The sequence below is a fragment of the Schistocerca serialis genome, chromosome 6 (assembly GCF_023864345.2).
Source record: "Schistocerca serialis cubense isolate TAMUIC-IGC-003099 chromosome 6, iqSchSeri2.2, whole genome shotgun sequence".
In the NCBI taxonomy this organism is placed as follows: domain Eukaryota; kingdom Metazoa; phylum Arthropoda; class Insecta; order Orthoptera; family Acrididae; genus Schistocerca; species Schistocerca serialis.
Genome location: NC_064643.1, coordinates 212,952,493 through 212,975,269, shown reverse-complemented (window position 1 = coordinate 212,975,269; position 22,777 = coordinate 212,952,493). Strand labels below are relative to the sequence as shown.

Below are 22,777 nucleotides of genomic sequence, written 5' to 3'. Positions count from 1 at the left end.
ATAAAATAAGTGACAACATGGCAATTATTTCTTTTAGATTTATACTCTATAGTACGGGGTAACGAAAACCACTCTTTTGCAGGTGGCATATGTTGCCCATATATGACATGACTGCAAACTTTTCAACACTAAAAAAGAACTGTTTTGGAAACAAATGTTGTGAAGTAGCAAAAGAGTTAAAGTATTGTTTGAGGTTATGTTGGAAAGCGGTGGCATTAAAATTTGTTGGGGAACACCATAACAGCAAGAAAAGTTTTGATGGATATAAAACTGTGCTAAAATTTATCTGGAAGAAAAGTGATTATGTAAATTTACCTTCGATTGTCAACCTATTTTCCAAGACTTAGAGAAAAACTTACACACACAACAGCAACAACAAAACCTTCCAAGCTCACGACAATGATGCCAATAGCAGTATTTAAAGATTGCCTTGCAAAATGGCTTGTGTTACCCCAATGGTTGAAGTAGCCTCATTTTATGGTAGTTTCTTTCATTTTATGTCATTTGTTTTAAAATGGATATGACAGGGCAGTTATCAGTGTCAGTACAGCACACCTAAAGCTAGGCTGCAACATTTTAATTGCTCCCTCCCAACACTTTGGTGAGGAGAGACAAACGACCAATAGCTGTTTCAGACTTTCATACAAAATAAAGGTGTAACCAATGGTTATTATCTCAATCATGCACTGCACAGGTGGGACTCTCTGTCAAAGGGCAGTGCCCAGGCAACTTAATAGGATTCCATTTTGTCTCAGTGGCTGTAAAGAACTACACTTTGATAAGGGGTTGTTTATACTGACTTCAGGTTCTCATTCCTCATTTGCATGGCCCGGTGAACACTGCACGTAGGCATACTTTACAATTTGCCACAGTAGTTATTAAGTAGCTATCACGTATATCTCCTTGACTGCTATCCCCCCTCCCCCCTCCAAATTCCTATATGACTTGGTATCCTTTAAAGAGTATCATATCCTTCCTACTTAGAGTACACAAAGGGGTGTGTGCTGTGTTCCAGATGCACTTTAGTTTGATTCATGAAAAATGGCGGGTTGCACAATTCAAGGCAGTGTTACTGGTTCCAAGGGCCAGTTGTGGTGGGCACGTACACGTACTTTGCACTCGAAGAACGTATGTACCCTGTAAATTATCTCTCTTGCTTGCTTATATAGAATTTGTCATTTACCACCACCAGCAATGACAAATCACAGCAAATGGAATAAAAATTTACTAAGTAACTCACTATGATCATATTTAACACTCACACTGGCAACGACATTCACAGCAGAGTGCTCAGAACACTGCTAAACACCCTAAGTGTGTAGAGCAAGCCTAAACTTGACTGCCATCATTCCTGGCCTGTAGACAGATTTTTGTGCTGGATACATGATCTGGACACCTTAGAGTGCACTCTCAGAATAAGAGCAAAGAGATTTTGTAATTCAAATAAATCTCATCTCTTCCCATGACCTCAAGACAGCATGTACATCAGCATTCCACATGATATGAGGGTGTGCTGCCTCTGAATTTTTTGTGTGAAAACTTTTAAAGCTTTTTAAATCAATAAAATGTTATTAACATTCTATGTCTTTATTCTACATGTCCACATATTTGCAACTAACTGCCACTACAGGGGTCTGGATTGTTACGTGTAACATGGTGATCTGTAATATTAGTTCTATGTCAGTGTGTGAGTAACAGCTTGCTGTAATCGAGTTACGAATTCAAAGAGTTGGTCCAAACATGGAGCATCCTCTCCTTCAGCATAACAGCTCCTGGCCACACTCGAGTTTTGCAACATCTGCAACAATGGTTCATGTCATCAATCATCCTCCATACAGTCCCGACTTGGCCCCATCTGATTTTCATCTGTTTCCACAACTTAAAGAACACTTTTGGGGGCTTCACTTTGATAGTGATGAAGCAGTGCACAAACTGGTCTCTCGTTGGGAGAAATGTGTTTGCCACCAGGCTGACTATGCTGAGAAATAAATATGCAGACATAAAGAATAAATTAGTAGAACGTTAATAACATTTGTTTTATTTAAAAAGTTTTCAAAGTTTTCACATAAAAAAATCAGAGTCTTTACTTTTCAGCACACCTTCGTACATTCATCTAGTAGTCAGCTCTCGAAGGCACTATAAGGTAAATCTATGGAGCAGCCAAGGCAACTCCTCTGCTTACATTCATGAGTGTAAGCTGTTACATTACTGAAGTGCTGGCAGAAGGTACTGTAAATCCTCTTTTTATAAATCAGTGCCAGAGTACTATCCCTCTTATATTTAAGGACATACACATTCATTTTGGGCCTCAAGAGTCAATAATGGTAGCTCCACTCTTTTGCAAGAACTGGAATCTGATCCATTTGAAGTAACACTAGATCTGTTTTCACTGAGATATGAAATGGCTAATTATCCATGGGTGACTAGAGAATGGAATTTTTACAGGTGAGCAATTAAGCAGGTGGAATACTAGTGACTGTGTGTTGGACAAGAACTGCCAAACACTTTATGAGGAGTTCCAACTGGATGGATAGTGGTGGCTCAGTGGTCCTGTAGGATCCAGCAGCCAGTCTTACCCCTTTATAGTAGATACCTTCCATTATCTTCAGATTTTTACATTTTGCTGACATATACACATTGTTTCTATAAGACAACTGAGGGTTCACACTAGGAAAATTAAAGTCACTAGGAAAATTAAAGTCAGTCTAGACAAAATGTCTGTAACTTCATATACTGTGTGTACACAAATGCAAATTCACAGAAGAAAAAGTAGCTGATAAATTCACAAACATTATTCAGCTTCACATAAAAGTCAGTATAGAAGCGAGGATTAGCGATCATGATGGCGTTATAGTAACTATGAATACGAAAGCTAATAAATCAGTCAAGAAGGCTACAAGGGTGTTTCTTCTAGATAGAGAAGATAAGCAGTTATTAACTTCTCACTCAAACAGTGAATTGGCATCACTTAGTTCCAGTAAGATGGATGGAAAGGAATTATGGGCAAAGTTTAAGCAAATAGTAAATTTTAGTCTAGAGACTTATGTGCCTAGAAAGTGGATAAAGGATGGTAGAGACCCACCATGGTTTAATAATGAAATTTGGTGGATGCTGAGGAAGCAGAGGCTGTTGCACTCTCACTTCAAAAGGAAACGCAAAAATAATGACAAGTGAAGGTTAGTAGAGATTTGTGCGTCTGTGAAAAGATCTATGCGCAAAGCATACAGCAACTACCACTGTCATGCCTTAGCAAAAGACCTGGCAGAGAACTCGAGAAAATTCTGGTTGTATGTAAAATCGCTCAGCAGGTTAAGGTATCTATTCAGTTCCCTTGTTGACCAGTCTGGTGTGGCAACCGAAGATAGCAAAACAAAAGCCGAAGTTTTAAATTTCACACAGAAAAATCGTACAGACATACTGTCATTTGACCATTGGACAGACTCCTGTATGGACAACATAGTAATAAGCATACCCGGCACAGAGAAACAGAAAGATTTGAAAGCAAATAAATCACCAGGTCCGGATGGAACCGCAGTTCAATTTTACAAGGAGTACTCTACAGCATTGGCCTCTTACCTAGCTTGCATTTATCATGAATCTCTAGCCCAGCCTAAAGTCCCATGCGGCTGGAAAAAAGTGCAGGTGACTCCAGTGTATAAGAAAGGTAAAAGAATGGACCCACAAAATTACAGACCAATATACCTAACTTCTGTCTGCTGCAGAATCCTTGCATATATTCTCAGTTCGTATATAATAAACTTTCTTGAGACTGAGAAACTTATGTGCACGAATCAGCAGGGTTTTAGAAAGCAGCACTCATGCGAAACTCAACTTGCCCTTTTCTCACATGATATACTGCGAACTATGTATGAAGGGCAACAGGCAGATTCTATATTTCCAGAAAGCATTTGACACAATGTCCCATTACAGGCTGTTTCTGAAGGTACAAGCATATGAAATAAGTTCACGGACATGTGAGTGGCTAAAAATTCTTAAATAATACAACCCAGTATGTTGCCCTCAATGGCAAGCGTTCTTTAGAGACAAGGGTATCATCAGGAGTGCTCCAGGGAAGTGTGATATGACCGTTGTTGTCATCCATATACATAGACGATTTGGCTGACAGGGTGGGCAGCAATCTGCAGTTGTTTGCTGATGATGATGTGGTGAATGGTAAGGTGTCGAAGTTGAGTGACTGTACGAAGATACAAGATGACTTAGACAAAGTTTCCAGTTGGTGTGACGAATGGCAGCTAGCCCTAAATGTGGAAAAATGTAAGTTAATGCGGATGAGTAGGAAGATCAAACCTGTAATGCTCAGATACGGTATTACTAGTGCCCTGCTTGACACAGTCAAGTCATTTAAATATCTGGGAATAGCACTGCAAAGTGATATGAGGTTGAACAAGTATGTGAGAACTGTGGTGGGGGTGGCAAATGGTCGGCTTCACTTTACTGGCAGAATTTTAGGAAAGAGTGGTTCACATGCAAAGGAGACTGCATATAGGATGCTGGTGCGAACTATTCTTGAGTACTGCTTGAGTGTTTGACAACTGCACCAGGTCGGACTGAATGAAGCAATCGAAGCAGTTAAATTTGTTACCAGTAGGTTCAAACACCAAGCAAGTGTTACGGAGATGTTTCGGGAACTCAAATGGGAATCTCTGGAGGGAAGGCTATGTTCTTTTCAAGAAACATTATTGAGAAAATTTAGATATCTGGCCTCTGAAGCTGACTGCCGAACAATTCTACTGCTGCCAACATACACTGCATGTAAGGACCATGAAGATAAGATATGAGAAATAGGACTCATACATGTTGCTCTATTGATAACTGTGCCAATGGGATCCCACAACACATCAATGATGAAGTAAAATGCAATTTTCATGATATATGTTTCATCAGGAAACGCGTGAATAGGTTTTATCTAACAAGAACTTACAAGTACCTGTACAATTACATACAATCCATACCTTACAAATCTAGTTAAAAATTCAGGAACAAGTGCAACAACAGCTTGTGTCCAACGTGCAAATAGCATTTGTCTGGCTGACTCAGCAGCAATGTCCACTGCACCAAGGTACTCCGGCTTTAGGAAAAGGTCTGCACTTAAAGTTGTACTGTCATCCACTTCCCTTGGGACACACAAATCCTTAAAAAGCAATGCTGGTGCTCCTGAAAATATCACACATTGAGTAAGGTGATTAGCTACAATATAAACAAGAAAGAAAGCATCTTATAGATAAATTATAGTTTTACAGATTAAAAACGTTGTACAGATGGGAATATGAAGTAGAGAAAGACAGAAAAATTATTCAACAGAAGAAAGAGAATGGGTGAAGGCAGAATATTTGAACTGCTTGCATGCAAGTAATAAGTACACATGCAAAAGTGGTTGCAACAGACAAGAGGTAGAAAAGAGATCAGTTGTAATTATTCATGCAACAATGTAGGGAAAGACAGATTGCTAGTTACTGTGAACATTACGCATTAAGTTTGGAGTCGGGTGCATTTAATAGACACTCACACATATGCTTTCAGCCACAGCCTTTGTCACAAAAAGAAAGAGAAACACTTCTTGTGCATTCTGGGCTGAGCTGCCAGTCTGTAGTCGTGCATACATGAGGAGTGTTTGCTTATGTGATTGAATGGTGTGTGTTTCTTTTTCTTGTGCCTGTCTGCAACTTAACATGTCTATCTTTCCTACATTGTTGGAATTTCCACTGTTAGATTATTTGTACATTCAGTTGAGCCCATTTAGATCTATTATTTTTCTTTTCTTTTCTTTTTTCAAAAACTTAAATCAATGTTGGCAGATGTATCTGAAGTTCACTCTACTACAAACATACTAATTGTTCAAATCACTGCAGCGCCTTTAACTGTGGTTTAGATTGGCAAACCCAATGGGATGGGACTGAGTGAGTTGTATGAGTAAGAGTGTTCAAGCAAATTACATGTGGAGTCAGTGGCTAAGGAATATATGCCACTGTGGCGTAATATTGTGGGGGCTAAAGAGCGGGAGAGGCAGGGATTTGGGGTAGAGGTGCAAGAAACAAAAGTAGGAAGGAACTGTGTGTATCAGAAAGGGGATATTTTATAAATGCAGCCAATGAATGTGTGGATTTTTTTTTTATCATTCCATATTTATTAAACTTCTTGGAGAACCACTTCTTAAAATGAGTCATTCCACTAATGGTTCCAAAATAGAAAGTGACTGAAGAAAGTATAAGGAGCCGCAAAATGATCAGATGGTTTTTGCTGCGGCGTGATGAGCGAATAGATGGTGTCGGGTGGTGAGGAATTGCGCATTTCAGAGCCTACACATGGGCATTTTTAGTAGCCAGGAGTAGTGATCAGCTGAGCATTGTGCGTTAAGGTATTTTTTAAAAGTAGCAATTCCTGTGTTGCTATGCAGCGGCAGTTCTGCAGGCATTTTAATTTAGTTCCATGAGGAAATGTTGCAACATGCAACACAATTATGCTGTGGTTGAGTAATTTCAGAGCTACTGGTTCAGCATTGAAACGGGAGACAACAGGCTGTCCTATATCAGGCTGGATGCCATAGAATATTGATAGAGTAAGAGAAGCTGGGGAAGCCAGTCTTCGGCAGCTAACCCGTAAACAAGCTGCTGACCGCCCAGTAAGACGAATGTTGCCGTCTGATCTGCATGTCCATCCATACAAAATGGCTATTGTTCAGCAGTTAAAGCCCAATGACTATGCAATGCAAAAAGCATTTTCAGAGCATATGATTGATTTGATGACAGGTGAAAAAATTTTCTTGGCAAGCAACGAGGTGCATTTTCATCTGGACGGTTATGTAAACAAACAGAACTTGCATTATTGGTCAGCTACAAATCCTGAAGAACTGATGAACGTTTTCTGCATAGTTCTAAGGTCACTGTGTGGTGTAACAAAAAGTTGTGTCATTGGGCCATACTTCTTTGAAGAGGGTGGTCAAACTGTTACGGTCAATTCGCAATGTTATCTGTTGATTTTACAAAACTTCCTGATCCCTGAACTTCGGAGAAAATGCTTAGTGCACAGTAGGATGTGGTTCCAGCAGGAAGGCTCAACTGCCCATACAGACAAATGAGGTGATGGACTTTTTGTGGCTGAGTAATCTCATGTTTCGGGGATATTGCATGGCCAGTATGCTTGCCTAATCTAAGCGTTCGTGATTTTTTCTTGTGGGGTTTCTTGAATTAAGAGTCTACACACACAAGCCCCACACACTGAGTGAACTTAAGGTGGTCATAACTCAAGAAATCGCCAACCAGTCTCCTGCAATGTTAGGGGAGATCTTTGACAGTTTTGGTGCGAGACTGGAAGAGTGTTTCATCACAGAAGGGCACCATTTGGAGGACATCATCTTCAAATCTTAAACTGATGAAATCTGTTGTTCCAATGTTATTTTCTTTAATTTCCATTAGTACCATTCTGTAATTACCAATAAAACATTTTTATCACTCTTAACATTTGTGTTTCTTGTACTTTAAAACCGATCTTTTTGCCGCTCCCTGTATGAAAACATTCAGTAATAAACCACTTAACAGGGGTGCACTAGACAAGCCACATAAACATAAGGATGGCAGCAACCTCATTTTCATTATGAAAATCAGTCTCTGAAGCATTTAATTCACAAAGACACTGAAATAAATTTGCTGAATTTGTTCGTGATATCTCTGACGTGTTTGCACAGTGGATTTGGAATGAATCCCACAGTTCAGGAAAATAGTCCAAGGGGCATTGTTAAGTAATGAAAGTTGGTGATAAATACAGATTGATGTCATTTCAAAAAGGTTTCTTTGTGTGTAACTTGAAGTTTTAAAGGCATAATCATGTGAAGATGACTGCTCAGTTGTGAGCTGAAGTATTGAGGCAAGAAGTCAATATCATCCAAATGTAATCCTGAACTCTGTTGGAAGGTTTCATTATGTCAATCAAATCACTTTTTGAACATTTCTGAACATTAAAAAATCTGAATGTGAGCTATAGTTTAATTTTTATACTTAGTCTGGACAAACTTTCTCTAGGTTTTTTATAAGAAACTAAAATCATTATAAACTAAAATCATTATAAGAAACTAAAATCATTTAAAGGAAGAAATGGGTGCGCTACCTGAATATGATGTGTTTAACAGTAATATTTCATCTGGAACCATGAGGTTTACAAAAAAAAAAAAAAAACAACACATTCAGTGTCTTCATGGGATGTAGACACAGATTATGGGTATAAGCTTCAACACCCTTTAAACTGCAGGCCGCAGAGCACTGAAGTTTAGTTTATTTTAATTTGTGTGTTCCACAGACCATTATCTAAGGTTATGTTTAATTTTTGAGGATAGCATTGGTTGTTTCATTCATCTACCATGTGAGTTTGTTTTGTTGTGGTTCCACAATTAATCAGCAGATAAGAACAAATATTAACACGACTGTATTTTCTGTTCATCTTTATACAATACTACTGCCTCTTTATATGCGCATATCACTATCCCATGACTTTTGTCACCTCAGTGTACGACTGATCACACTAAAGACATTATGATTGTAAATCAATTTCAACATATTTGAATGTATGAGGGCTTTGAGCCCTGTTTATTGTTACTACAAACAACCCCCCCCCCCCCCCCCCCCCCCCATTGAACCATGGACCTTGCTGTTGTTGGGGAAGTTTATGTGCCTCAACGATACAGATAGTCGCACTGTAGGTGCGACCACAACGGAGGGGTATCTGTTGAGAGGCCAGACAATCGTGTGGTTCCTGAAGAGGGGCGTCAGCCTTTTCAGTGGTAGCAGGGGCAACAGTCTGAATTATTGACTGACCTGGCCTCGTAATACTAACCAAAAAAGCCTTGCTGGGCTGGTACTGCGAACGGCTGAAAGCAGACGGCATGCAGCTTTACTGTATGGTTAAATGATGATGGCTTCCTCTTGGGTAAAATATTCCGAAGGTAATATAGTCCCCCATTCGGATCTTCGGACGCGGATGACTCAAGAGGATGTCGTTATCAGGAGAAAGAAAACTGGCGTTCTACGGATCGGAGCATGGAATGTGAGATCCCTTAATCGGGCAGGTAGGTTAGGATATTTAAATATGGAAATGGATATGTTAATGTTAGATATAGTGCGAATTAGTGAAGTTTGGAGGCAGGAGGAACAAGACTTTTGGTCACGCAAATACAAGGTTAAGAAAACAAAATCAAATAGGGGTACTGCAGGAGTAGGTTTAATAATGAATAAAAAAAACATAGGAGTGCAGGTAAGCTACTACAAACAGCATAGTGAATGCATTATTGCGGCCAAGATAGACACAAAGCCCACGCCTACTACAGTAGTACAAGTATAAATGCCAACTAGCTCTGCAGTGCAGATGATGAAGAAATTGATGACATGTATGATGAGATAAAAGAAATTATTCAGGTAGTGAATGGAGACGAAAATTTAATAGTCATGCGCGACTGGAATTCGACAGTAGGAAAAGGAAGAGAAGGAAACATAGTAGGTGAATATGGGTTGGGGCTACAAAATGCAAGAGGAAGCCGCATGGTAGAAGTTTGCACAGAGCATAACTTAATTGTAGCTAACACTTGTTTCAAGAATTATGAAAGAAGGTTGTATACATGGAAGAACCCTGGAGATACCAGAAGGTATCAGATAAATTATATAATGGTAAGACAGAGATTTGGGAACCAGATTTTAAATTGTAAGACATTTCCAGGGGCAGACGTGGACTCTGACCACAATCTATTGGTTATGAACTGTAGATTAAAATTGAAGAAACTGCAAAAAGTTGGGAATTTAAGGAGATGGGACCTGGATAAACTGAAAGAACCAGAGGTTGAACAGAGTTTCAGGGGGAGCATAAGGGAACAATTGACAGGAATGGGGGAAAGAAATACAGTAGAAGAAGAATGGGTAGCTTTGAGGAATGAAATAGTGAAGGCAGCAGATGATCAAGTAGGTAAAAAGACGAGGGCTAATAGAAATCCTTGGGTAACAGAAGAGATACTGAATTTAATTGATAAAAGGAGAAAACACAAAAATGCAGTAAGTGAAGCAGGCAAAAAGGAATACAAACGTCTCAAAAATGAGATCGACAGGATGTGCAAAATGGCTAAGCAGGGATGGCTAGAGGACAAATGTAAGGATGTAGAGCCTTATCTCACTAGGGGTAAGATAGACACTGCCTACAGGAAAACTAAAGAGACCTTTGGAGAAAAAAGAACCACTTGCATGAATATCAAGAGCTCAGATGGAAAACCAGTTCTAAGCGAAGAAGGGAAAGCAGAAAGGTGGAAGGAGTATATAGAGGGTCTATACAGGGGCGATGTTCTTGAGGACAATATTATGGAAATGGAAGAGGAGTTAGATGAAGATGAAATGGGAGATATGATACTGCGTGAAGAGTTTGACAGAGAACTGAAAGACCTTAATCGAAACAATGCCCCGGGAGTAGACAGCATTCCATTAGAACTACTGACAGCCTTGGGAGAGCCAGTCCTGACAAAAATTCTAGCATCTGGTGAGCAAGATGTATGAGACAGGCAAAATACCCTCAGACTTCAAGAAGAATATAAAAATTCCAATCCTAAAGAAAGCAGGTGTCAACAGATGTGAAAATCACCGAACTATCAGTTTAAAAAGTCACAGCTGCAAAATACTAACGTGAATTCTTTACAGACGAATAGATAAGCTGGTAGAAGCCGACCTCGGGGGAGATCAGTTTGGATTACGTAGAAATATTGGAACACGTGAGGCAATACTGACCCTACGACTTACCTTAGAAAATAGATTAAGGAAAGGATAACCTACATTTCTAGCATTTGTAGATTTAGAGAAAGCTTTTGACAATGTTGACTGGAATACTCTCTTTCAAATTCTAAAGGTTGTTGTTGTTGTGGTCTTCAGTCCTGAGACTGGTTTGATGCAGCTCTCCATGCTACTCTATCCTGTGCAAGCTTTTTCATCTCCCAGTACTTACTGCAACCTACATCCTTCTGAATCTGCTTAGTGTATTCATCTCTTGGTCTCCCTCTACGATTTTTACCCTCCACGCTGCCCTCCAATACTAAATTGGTGATCCCTTGATGCCTCAGAACATGTCCTACCAACTGATCCCTTCTTCTGGTCAAGTTGTGCCACAAACTTCTCTTCTCCCCAATCCTATTCAATACTTCCTCATTAGTTATGTGATGTACCCATGTAATCTTCAGCATTCTTCTGTAGCACCACATTTCGAAAGCTTCTATTCTCTTCTTGTCCAAACTATTTATCGTCCATGTTTCACTTCCATACATGGCTACACTCCATACGAATACTTTCAGAAATGACTTCCTGACACTTAAATCAATACTGGATGTTAACAAATTTCTCTTCTTCAGAAACGCTTTCCTTGCCATTGCCATCCTACATTTTATATCCTCTCTACTTCGACCATCATCAGTTATTTTACTCCCCAAATAGCAAAACTCCTTTACTACTATAAGTGCCTCATTTCCTAATCTAATTCCCTCAGCATCACCCGACTTAATTAGACTACATTCCATTATCCTTGTTTTGCTTTTGTTGATGTTCATCTTATATCCTCCTTTCAAGACACTGTCCATTCCATTCAACTGCTCTTCCAAGTCCTTTGCTGTCTCTGACAGAATTACAATGTCATCGGCGAACCTCAAAGTTTTTATTTCTTCTCCATGAATTTTAATACCTACTCCGAATTTTTCGTTTGCTTCCTTTACTGCTTGCTCAATATACAGATTGAACAACATCGGGGAGAGGCTACAACCCTGTCTTACTCCCTTCCCAACCACTGCTTCCCTTTCATGCCCCTCGACTCTTATAACTGCCATCTGGTTTCTGTACAAATTGTAAATAGCCTTTCGCTCCCTGTATTTTACCCCTGCCACCTTTAGAATTTGAAAGAGAGTATTCCAGTCAACATTGTCAAAAGCTTTCTCTAAGTCTACAAATGCTAGGTGGCAGGGGTAAAATACAGGGAACAATGGGCTATTTACAATTTGTACAGAAAGCAGATGGCAGTTATAAGAGTCAAGGGACATGAAAGGGAAGCAGTGGTTGGGAAGGGAGTGAGACAGGGTTGTAGCCTCTCCCCGATGCTATTCAATCTGTTTATTGAGCAAGCAGTAAAGGAAACAAAAGAAAAGTTCGGAGTAGGTATTAAAATCCATGGAGAAGAAATAAAAACTTTGAGGTTTGCCGATGACATTATAACTCTGTCAGAGACAGCAAAGGACTTGGAAGAGCAGTTGAACGGGATGGACAGTGTCTTGAAAGGAGGGTAATAAGACAAACATCAACAAAAGCAAAACGAGGATAATGGAATGCAGTCGAGTTAACACGGATGATGCTGAGGGAGTTAGATTAGGACATGAGACACTTAAAGCAGTAAAGGAGTTTTGCTATTTGGGAAGCAAAATAACTGATGATTGTCAAAGTAGAGGGGATATAAAATGTAGAATGGCAATGTCAAGGAAAACGTTTGTGAAGAAGAGAAATTTGTTAACATCGAGTATAGATTTAAGTGTCAGGAAGTCGTTTCTGAAAGTATTTGTATGGAGTGTAGCCATGTATGGAAGTGAAACATGGACGATAAATAGTTTAGACAAGAAGCGAATAGAAGCTTTCGAAATGTGGTGCTACAGGAGAATGCTGAAGATAAGATAGGTAGATCACATAACTAATGAGGAGGTATTGAACAGAATTGGGGAGAAGAGGAGTTTGTGGCACAACTTGACCAGAAGAAGGGATCTGTTGGTAGGACATGTTCTGAGGCATCAAGGGATCACCAATTTAGTACTGGAGGGCAGCGTGGAGGGTAAAAATCGTAGAGGGAGACCAAGAGATGAATACACTAAGCAGATTCAGAAGGATGTAGGCTGCAGTAGGTACTGAGAGATGAAGAAGCTCGCACAGGATAGAGTAGCATGGAGAGCTGTATCAAACCAGTCTCAGGGCTAAAGACCACAATAACAACAACAAACAAAACCTTGCATCACTTAAACTGAATGGATAAACTGGTTGGCATCATTGGTAAATGGTTTGTGAGAGAGACCTCTCAAGCAGCTGGAATGTGAGAGCAGTAGCTTCAATTACATTATTTCACACTGTTTTAATGTGCGAACAAATTTTCAGATGATTCTCATGTAGTAATATTCTAATCATAACACAATAAGCCATAACTAAAACTTTCCTAATATACACTTGAATTTGGTATTGTTGCAGAAGAAGCCAAGTAATGCAGTTGCCGTAGTGTAGTGGTTATGATACTAGATTGTTGCATGGAGGGTCGTGAGTTCAAAACTCACCAGAACTGAAAAATTTTAATTTCTATATACTGTTCGAGTACTTTCTAGAAGTATCCACAAATGGGAAGAATCACTGAACTGGATTGTTCTGTAGCTGTGCATATACCGTATGTGTTGTGGCCCGAGCCATTTCGCTCCGCGCTATTGTATGTGCAAGTGCTGAATAAACCTTTGTTAAGTGAAGTTTGTGTTTCTCATTCATCTACTTACACCTTCCTCTACGTGACATTATTCTGGCGGAGACGCTGGGTATTGGAACTTGTGATACCGCACGTTATCGACGACAAAATGGCTCCCATCAGACCACGCCAGAGCCACCATTTACGTGGCGAGAAACCCGAGTTCGAGCCATATTCAACAGATCACAATCTGTCGGATTCAGAAGAAGAGGAGGACGTCACGGTGACAGCAACTGTGTGCCACCACATGAGACATCCTTCCGGGTTCTCTGGTGACGATGGCCAAGATACAAACAAGTGGCTGAAGGTATATGAATATAGAGCCAAATTTAAAAAATGGGATGACACTGTGTGTTTGGCTAACGTATTTTTCTACTTGGAAGGCACTTCCAAGCAATAGTATGAGAACAAAGAGGAGAAGCTCACAAGCTGGGAAGTATTCCAGATGCAAGTATTTCGGCGACACACAACGACAGAAGTGCAAGTGCAGGGCACAGCGTCCAAGAGAAACTACAGCATCCTACATTCAAGACGTCTTGGAGCTACATAAAATAGTGGATTCTCAAATGAGGGAGGAAAATAAGGTTGCACATCTCCTGAAGAGTGTTGCTGAGGACATGTATCAAGCCCTACTCCTAAAGGAGGTTTCAACAGTAGACGACTTCATAAAATGTGTTGTGGCGTAGCAAGACAGCCACGCCACGGAAGTAGCCGAAAGGCACGCGTTTAGCAGGCAAGAGATCAGTCTGTAACAGGATACGTAATGAAAGCTATAAAGAAAAGTACGTAGCTTCTGTAATACTTAACTTTAATCCATCCTTGGTACATCGCTATTGACAATATAAGTGAGACTCCATAGATACATGCAATGTTACTAATGGCGCCTTGCTAGGTCGTAGCCATGGACTTAGCTGAAGGCTATTCTAACTATCGGCTCGGCAAAGGAGCGAGGCTTCGTCAGTGTAGTCGCTAGCAAAGTCGTCCGTACAACTGGGCGAGTGCTTGTCCGTATCTCGAGACCTGCCTTGTGGTGGCGCTCAGTCTGCGATCTCACAGTGGCGACACGCGGGTCCGACATGTACTAATGGACCGCGGCCGATTTAAAGCTACCACCTAGCAAGTGTGGTGTCTGGCGGTGACACCACAAAATGGTTCCAGTATATTGAGACAAGGCATCAAGAAAAGAATTTCACGCAAGAAGTTTGAACGGCTTCCAAACATCATATCAACGTCTGTGATGGAGGAAGAAACTGATTTCACAAGTGTTCTTCATCAGATAGTGAGAGAGGAAGTTCAGAAGACACTTGGATTGCACGACAAGCAAAAAACAGAGATGCTTCAAGAGGTCATAAGAAAGTAGAACAGACACTGAACCCAATCTCTCATCCTTCATTACCCTTTAAAATGATAAACAAGTTGAGACCCAGGCAAAGTTACATTCCTACAATGCCGCATGAGGAACCTGTTTGGGCAGCAAGGAAGACTGATGTCTGGAGGACCTAGGATAACCAAGCAGTACATTTCCACTGCGGATGACCAGGACATGTGGTGCACTATTGTCGAGAAAGGCGGCGGATATTTGATGACGCCCGTGCCAGAAGACAGCAGACCGATCTTAGCCGACGCCAACTCTGGGATGACGAAGATGAACAAGAAGATGTGGGTGCAGGATGATGTAGGTCATCATCATCGCTAGCTAGCCAAAAGAGAGCACGCTCCCCAAAACCTCGATCAAGGTTTCCATCACCGTTTAGAAGCTCCAGCCGATCACCTAGCTGCCGCAACTTGGAAAACCTTCCTTGGAGGTGAGGCCGCCGAAGAGAAAAATCCTCCACTGCTGATCACTACAAAAATGATAGTGAACTATGTCGATATCCCCATGGATGGCTGACCAGCCCAAGCTCTTGTGGACTCTGGAGCATCATATTCAGTCATTTTGAAGAAGTACTGTTAGCAGCCGCCCCCCCCCCCCCCCCCCACCCCCATGAACCATGGACCTTGCCGTTGGTGGGGAGGCTTGCGCGCCTCAGCGATACAGATGGCCGTACCGTTGGTGCAACCACAACGGAGGGGTATCTGTTGAGAGGCCAGACAAACGTGTGGTTCCTGAAGAGGGGCAGCAGCCTTTTCAGTAGTTGCAGGGGCAACAGTCTGGATGATTGACTGATCTGGCCTTGTAACATTAACCAAAATGGCCTTGCTGTGACGGTACTGCGAACGGCTGAAAGCAAGGGGAAACTATGGCCGTAATTTTTCCCGAGGGCATGCAGCTTTACTGTATGATTAAATGATGATGGCGTCCTCTTGGGTAAAATATTCCGGAGGTAAAATAGTCCCCCATTCGGATCTCCGGGCGGGGACTACTCAAGAGGACGTCGTTATCAGGAAAAAGAAAACTGACGTTCTACGGATCGGAGCGTGGAATGTCAGATCCCTTAATCGGGAAGGTAGGTTAGAAAATTTAAAAAGGGAAATGGATAGGTTAAAGTTAGATATAGTGGGAATTAGTGAAGTTCGGTGGCAGGAGGAACAAGACTTTTGGTCAGGTGAATACAGGGTTATAAATACAAAATCAAATAGGGGTAATGCAGGAATAGGTTTAATAATGAATAAAAAAATAGGAGTGCGGGTAAGCTACTACAAACAGCATAGTGAACGCACTATTGTGGCCAAGATAGACACAAAGCCCATGCCTACTACAGTAGTACAAGTTTATATGCCAACTAGCTCTGCAGATGATGAAGAAATAGATGAAATGTATGACGAGATAAAAGAAATTTTTCAGGTAGTGAATGGAGACGAAAATTTAATAGTCATGGGTGACTGGAATTCGTCAGTAGGAAAAGGGAGAGAAGGAAACATAGTAGGTGAATATGGATTGGGGGGAAGGAATGAGAGAGGAAGCAGCCTTGTAGAATTTTGCACAGAGCATAACTTAATCATAGCTAACACTTGGTTCAAGAATTATAAAAGAAGGTTGTATACCTGGAAGAATCCTGGAGATACTAAAAGGTATCAGATAGATTATATAATGGTAAGACAGAGATTTAGGAACCAGGTTTTAAATTGTAAGACATTTCCAGGGGCAGATGTGGACTCTGACCACAATCTATTGGTTATGAACTGTAGATTAAAACTGAAGAAACTACAAAAAGGTGCTAATTTAAGGAGATGGGACCTGGATAAACTGACTAAACCAGAGGTGGTAGAGAGTTTCAGGGAGAGCATAAGGGAACAATTGACAAGGATGGGGGAAAGAAATACAGTAGAAGAAGAATGGGTAGCTGTGAGGGATGAAGTAGTGAAGGCAGCAGATGATCAAGTAGGTAAAAAGACGAGGGCTAATAGAAATCCTTGGGTAACAGAAGAGATATTGAATTTAATTGATGAAAGGAGAAAATATAAAAATGCAGTAAATGAAGCAGGCAAAAAGGAATACAAACGTCTCAAAAATGAGATCGACAGGAAGTGCAAAATGGCTAAGCAGGGATGGCTAGAGGACAGATGTAAGGATGTAGAGGCTTATCTCACTAGGGGTAAGATAGATACTGCCTACAGGAAAATTAAAGAGACCTCTGGAGAAAAGAGAACCACTTGTATGAATATCAAGAGCTCAGATGGAAACCCAGTTCTAAGCAAAGAAGGGAAAGCAGAAAGGTGGAAGGAGTATATAAAGGGTTTATGCAAGGGCGATGTACTTGAGAACAATATTATGGAAATGGAAGAGGATATAGATGAAGACAAAATGGGAGATAAGATTGTGCGTGAAGAGTTTGACAGAGCACTGAAAGACCTGAGTCGAAACAAGGCCCTGAGAGTAGACAACATTCCAGTAGAACTACTGATGGCCTTGGGAGAGCCAGTCCTGACAAAACTCTACCATCTGGTGAGCAAGATGTATGAGACAGGCGAAATACCCTCAGACTTCAAGAAGAATATAAAAATTCCAATCCCAAAGAAAGCTGGTGTTGACAGATGTGAAAATTACCGAACTATCGGTCTAGTAAGTCACAGCTGCAAAATACTAACGCGAATTCTTTACAGACGAATGGAAAAACTGGTAGAAGCCGACCTCGCGAAGATCAGTTTGGATTCCGTAGAAATGTTGGAACACGTGAGGCAATACTAACCTTACGACTTATCTTAGAAGAAAGATTAAGAAAAGGCAAACCTACGTTTCTAGCATTTGTAGACTTAGAGAAAGCTTTTGACAATGTTAACTGGAATACTCTCTTTCAAATTCTAAAGGTGGCAGGGGTAAAATACAGGGAGCGAAAAGCTATTTACAATTTGTACAGAAACCAGATGGCAGTTATAAGAGTCGAGGGGCATGAAAGGGAAGCAGTGGTTGGGAAGGGAGTGAGACAGGGTTGTAGCCTCTCCCCGATGTTATTCAATCTGTATATTGAGCAAGCAGTAAAGGAAACAAAAGAAAAATTTGGAGTAGGTATTAAAAATCATGGAGAAGAAATAAAGACTTTGAGGTTCGCCGATGACATTGTAATTCTGTCAGAGACAGCAAAGGACGTGGAAGAGCAGTTGAACGGAATGGACAGTGTCTTGAAAGGAGGATATAAGATGAACATCCACAAAAGCAAAACGAGGAATATGGAATGTAGTCAAATTAAATCGGGTGATGCTGAGGGAATTAGATTAGGAAATGAGACACTTAAAGTAGTAAAGGAGTTTTGCTATTTGGGGAGCAAAATAACTGATGATGGTCGAAGTAGAGAGGATATAAAATGTAGACTGGCAATGGCAAGGAAAGCGTTTCTGAAGAAGAGGAATTTGTTAACATTGAGTATAGATTTAAGTGTCAGGAAGTCGTTTCTGAAAGTATTTGTGTGGAGTGTGGCCATGTATGGAAGTGAAACATGGACGATAAATAGTTTGGACAAGAAGAGAATAGAAGCTTTCGTAATGTGGTGCTACAGAAGAATGCTGAAGATTAGATGGGTAGATCACATAACTAATGAGGAGGCACTGAATAGGGTTGGGGAGGAGAGGAGTTTGTGGCACAACTTGACAAAAAGAAGGGACCGGTTGGTAGGACATGTTTTGAGGCATCAAGGGATCACAAATTTGGCATTGGAGGGCAGCGTGGAAGGTAAAAATCGTAGAGGGAGACCAAGAGATGAATACACTAAGTAGATTCAGAAGGATGTAAGTTGCAGTAAGTACTGGGAGATGAAGAAGCTTGCACAGGATAGAGTAGCATGGAGAGCTGGAACAAACCAGTCTCAGGACTGAAGACCACAACAACAACTATTACCAGTTGCAGAAAACCATATTCGTCAACCGCAAAACGTCGCTGCTGAAGGTGGCTAATGGGAAATATGTAAAACCTACAAGAAGATGTGTCATTCGTGTGGGTATAAGTGGCCATACACAGCCCTTAGAATTCATCGTCTTACAAGAGTGTAGCCATGAAATCATTCCCGGATGGGACTTTTTGAAAGCTTCTCAAGGAATTATAGATTGTGGTCGCTCGAAAATTATGCTAGATGAGATGAGATACTGTGGACAGGAAGATGTGCATACGAGTGTGCAGAGACTATGTGTGCTGGATGAAGTGATCATTCCTGGAGTCAGCACTAGACAGGTAGCTGTCATGCATCAGCCCATGGATGTTGTAGCGGAATAAAAGAGAAGCATACCACTGAAGAATAACTTGGTCATTTGGGCCTCTGTTGTCTTGTTTAAGAATGGATTTGGTGAATTGTGGATAGTTAACTGTCGCCTAGAACCGCAGATGCTTCCAAGACGCATGTGCACAGCAAATGCTGAGCCGTTAATTGCAGAACAGCTGAGCGTCATAGAAACCTCCCATGCAGAGCCTGTGGGTGAAATTAGTGCTACCACTATGATTCAAGATCTTCTAGCTCGACTATCACCAGATCTCACTACAGAACAACAGAAGAAGCTACTTGCCATTCTTCAAGAGTTCTCTGAATGCTTCAATCCACAGGTGAAGATCAAATTAGACAAATCGATGGTGAAGCTCCAGATTAGCACTGGAGACCATCAACCAATAAGCCAGAGAGCGTACAGTGTGTCAGCAATGGAACATTAAATAATTCACGACTAGGTAGAGAAAATGATAAATAATGACATCATTCAGCCTTCGCAGAGCCCATGGTCGTCACCAGTGGTTCTCGTCAGAAAGAAGCATGGCAATTGGCGCTTTTGTGTTGATTACAGGAAGCTTAATAAGGTAACTAAAAAGGACATTTACCCTCTTCCACGAATTGACGATACACTAGATTGTCTGAAGGGGGCTAAGTATTTCTCAACCACGGACATGTCCTCAGGATACTGGCAAATTAAAGCAGATGAGCCTGATAGTGAGAAAACTGCATTCATCACCCCCCAAGGGCCCGTATGAGTTTAAGGTAATGCTGTTTGATTTGTGTAATGGACCAGCAACTTTTGAATGAATGATGGACAATCTTCAAAGGCACCTGAAGTGGAAGATGTGTCTTTGTTATTTAGATGACATTACAGTCTTCTCAGAGACATTTGATGAACACATAAAAAGACTGAGGGCTGTTCTTAAGTGTCTCTAACAAGCTGGACTGTAACTTAATCCAAGAAAGTGTCTCTTTGGAGCAAAAGAAATCAAAATACTTGGGCACCTTTTGTCAAACGAAGGTGTGCGGCCAGATCCAGAAAAGGTGAGAGCTATAACGGAATTTCCTATTCCTAGAAGTATTAGAGATGCGAGAAGCTTCCTCAGATTGTGTTCTTATTACCGTCTATTTATCAAAGACTTTTGTATCAAAGCCAGGCCACTCCAAGAGTTGCTAAAAGTCGATGCTAAATTTATCTGGGCTAGTAGTGTCTCTTTGGAGCAAAAGAAATCAAAATACTTGGGCACCTTTTGTCAAACAAAGGTGTATGGCCAGATCCAGAAAAGGTGAGAGCTATAACGGAATTTCCTATTCCTAGAAGTATTAGAGATGTGAGAAGCTTCCTCAGATTGTGTTCTTATTACCGTCATTTTATCAAAGACTTTTGTATCAAAGCCAGGCCACTCCAAGAGTTGCTAAAAGTCGATGCTAAATTTATCTGGGCCTGTGATCAACAAGATTCCTTCGATGTGCTGCGAAAAGCTCTGATGACTGACCTTGTACTTGGTCTGTATGATCAGAGAGCACCTACAGAACTACACACAGATGCCAGTGGGTATGGGATCGGTGCTGTTCTGGTGCATATTTCGGATGGAAAAGAGAAGGTTATAGCCTATGCTTTTACGACACTTACAAAAGCCAAGAGAAACTACTCAACTACAGAAAGAGAATGTCTTGCTGTGATCTTGGCCATGTGCAAATTTCGACAGTATCTCTATGGAAGGCCATTCACAATTGTTACAGACCATCATTCACTTTGTCGGTTGACAGGTCTTAAGGATCCAACAGGGCAACTTGCCAGGTGGGCACTACGTCTTCAAGAGTATGACATTACCATAGTGTACAAAAGTGGAAGAAAACACAAAGATGACGACTGTCTTTCAAGAAGCCCTGTGCAAGATCACGAAGACTTCGATGAAGATAGTGATAGTTTCGCTGCACTCCAGGATCTCTCTGCTAAGCAGAAGGACACCAAGATATCTCAAATTATGCTTGCCTTAAATTGGTCAGAGGATGTGAAATGACAATTTAAGGTAGTTGATGGATTACTTTGCAAGAAAAACTTGACACAAGACGAAAGAGGTGGCTACCAGTGATTCCTAAACAAATGCGCTTAGATGTTCTACGGAAATTTCATGACAAACATGAGGCTGCACATTTAGGATTTACTAAGACATTCGATAGGATCTGCAAGAGATTTTTCTAGCCAGGTTTATTTAGGAGTGTCCGTGACTATGTGTCGCACTGTTGAGAGTGCCAGAGAAGAAAGGCAGGTCCTCAGAAACCACCTGGCCAACTCATACCAATTCCACCAGCCGAAACGCCTATCCAGCATGTTGGAATTGACCTCCTCGAATGATTTCCAACGTCTGCTAGTTGCAATAGATGGATTATTGTTTTCACTGATTATCTGACATGCTATGCCATTACAAAAGCCGTGAAAAGAGCCGAAGCATTTGAGGTAGACACATTCATTGTGGAAGACATTGTATTAAAACACAATGCCCCAAGGTCGTTAATTACGGATCGAGGGAAAATATTTCAATCAAATCTTGTGCCATCGCTGCAACATTATTCATCATATGACGACTGCCTAGCATTCGCAAACTAATGGGCTTACTGAATGCCTTAATAAGAACTTGGCTGACACGCTATCAATGTTCATCAATGTTGAGCAGAGCAACTGGGATGAGCTGCTACCTTTCGTGACGTTTGCCTACAATACCACCCAACAAGACACCACAGGATTTACGCCATTTTTCCTGGTGCATGGGCGTGAGGCGACGATGATGATGGACACTGTGTTTCTGTTATATCCTGATGACGTGGACGACGACTACATCGGCCAGGTGTTAACCACAACTGAGGAGGCTCAGCAGTTGGCTCTACTCTGCACGCTGCAGGCTCAAGAAAACAATAGCCGAAGGTATGACACGAGCCACTGCCCTGTTGTTTACCAGCCTGGTGACCTCGTCTGGATCTTCACTCCTGTTTGCAAGGTTGGTCTCTCTGATAGCCTCCTCAGGCACTACTTTGGACCTTATAAGGTTGTAAGACAGTTGTCTGATGTTACTTACGAAGTTGAAGATTTCGACCCCGACACAAGGTGACAAAAGATCAGAGATATGGTCCACGTCCTTCGAATGAAGCCCTATAAGGATCCTGCAACCCAGAGTAAATTCTAAGCTCCAGCAACAGGCAACAAGCAGAAAGGTAATGAAGAACCAGCAACAAGGGGAAGTTCTAAGAAGATCACCGCCAGGCATCGGGAGTCGGAGTATGCAGGACCGATGACTCGTTCCCGGACTAGGAGGAAGTAACACCAAGACGCTGTTCTCTTAAGAAGGGAGCAATGTCGCAGAAGAAGCCAAGTAGCGCAGTCACCGTAGTGTGGTGGTTATGGTACTAGATTGTTGCATGGAGGGTCGTGAGTTCAAAACTCACCTGAACTGAAAAATTTTAATTTCTATATACGGTTAGAGTACTTTCTAGGAGTATCCAGAAATGGGAAAAATCATTGTACTGGAATGTTCTTTAGCTGTACATATACAATTTGTGTTCTGGCCAGAGGCAATTTGCTCCGCACTCCTGTATGTGTTAAGTGAAGTCAGTGTTCGTCATTCATCTGCTTACACCTTCCT

The 22,777-nt window shown here is 41.2% G+C and overlaps 1 protein-coding gene across 3 annotated transcripts in view; it reads right to left on the bottom strand.

The window, feature by feature from the left end:
- Positions 1-22,777, bottom strand: part of LOC126484632 (uncharacterized) — a 224,612-nt gene that overhangs the window by 46,554 nt on the left and 155,281 nt on the right. For all 3 annotated transcript variants that reach the window (XM_050108222.1, XM_050108221.1, XM_050108223.1), the window contains one exon: positions 4,974-5,175. In XM_050108222.1, coding sequence (XP_049964179.1) covers positions 4,974-5,175 — 202 coding nt within the window. The remainder of the gene's footprint in view (positions 1-4,973; positions 5,176-22,777) is intronic.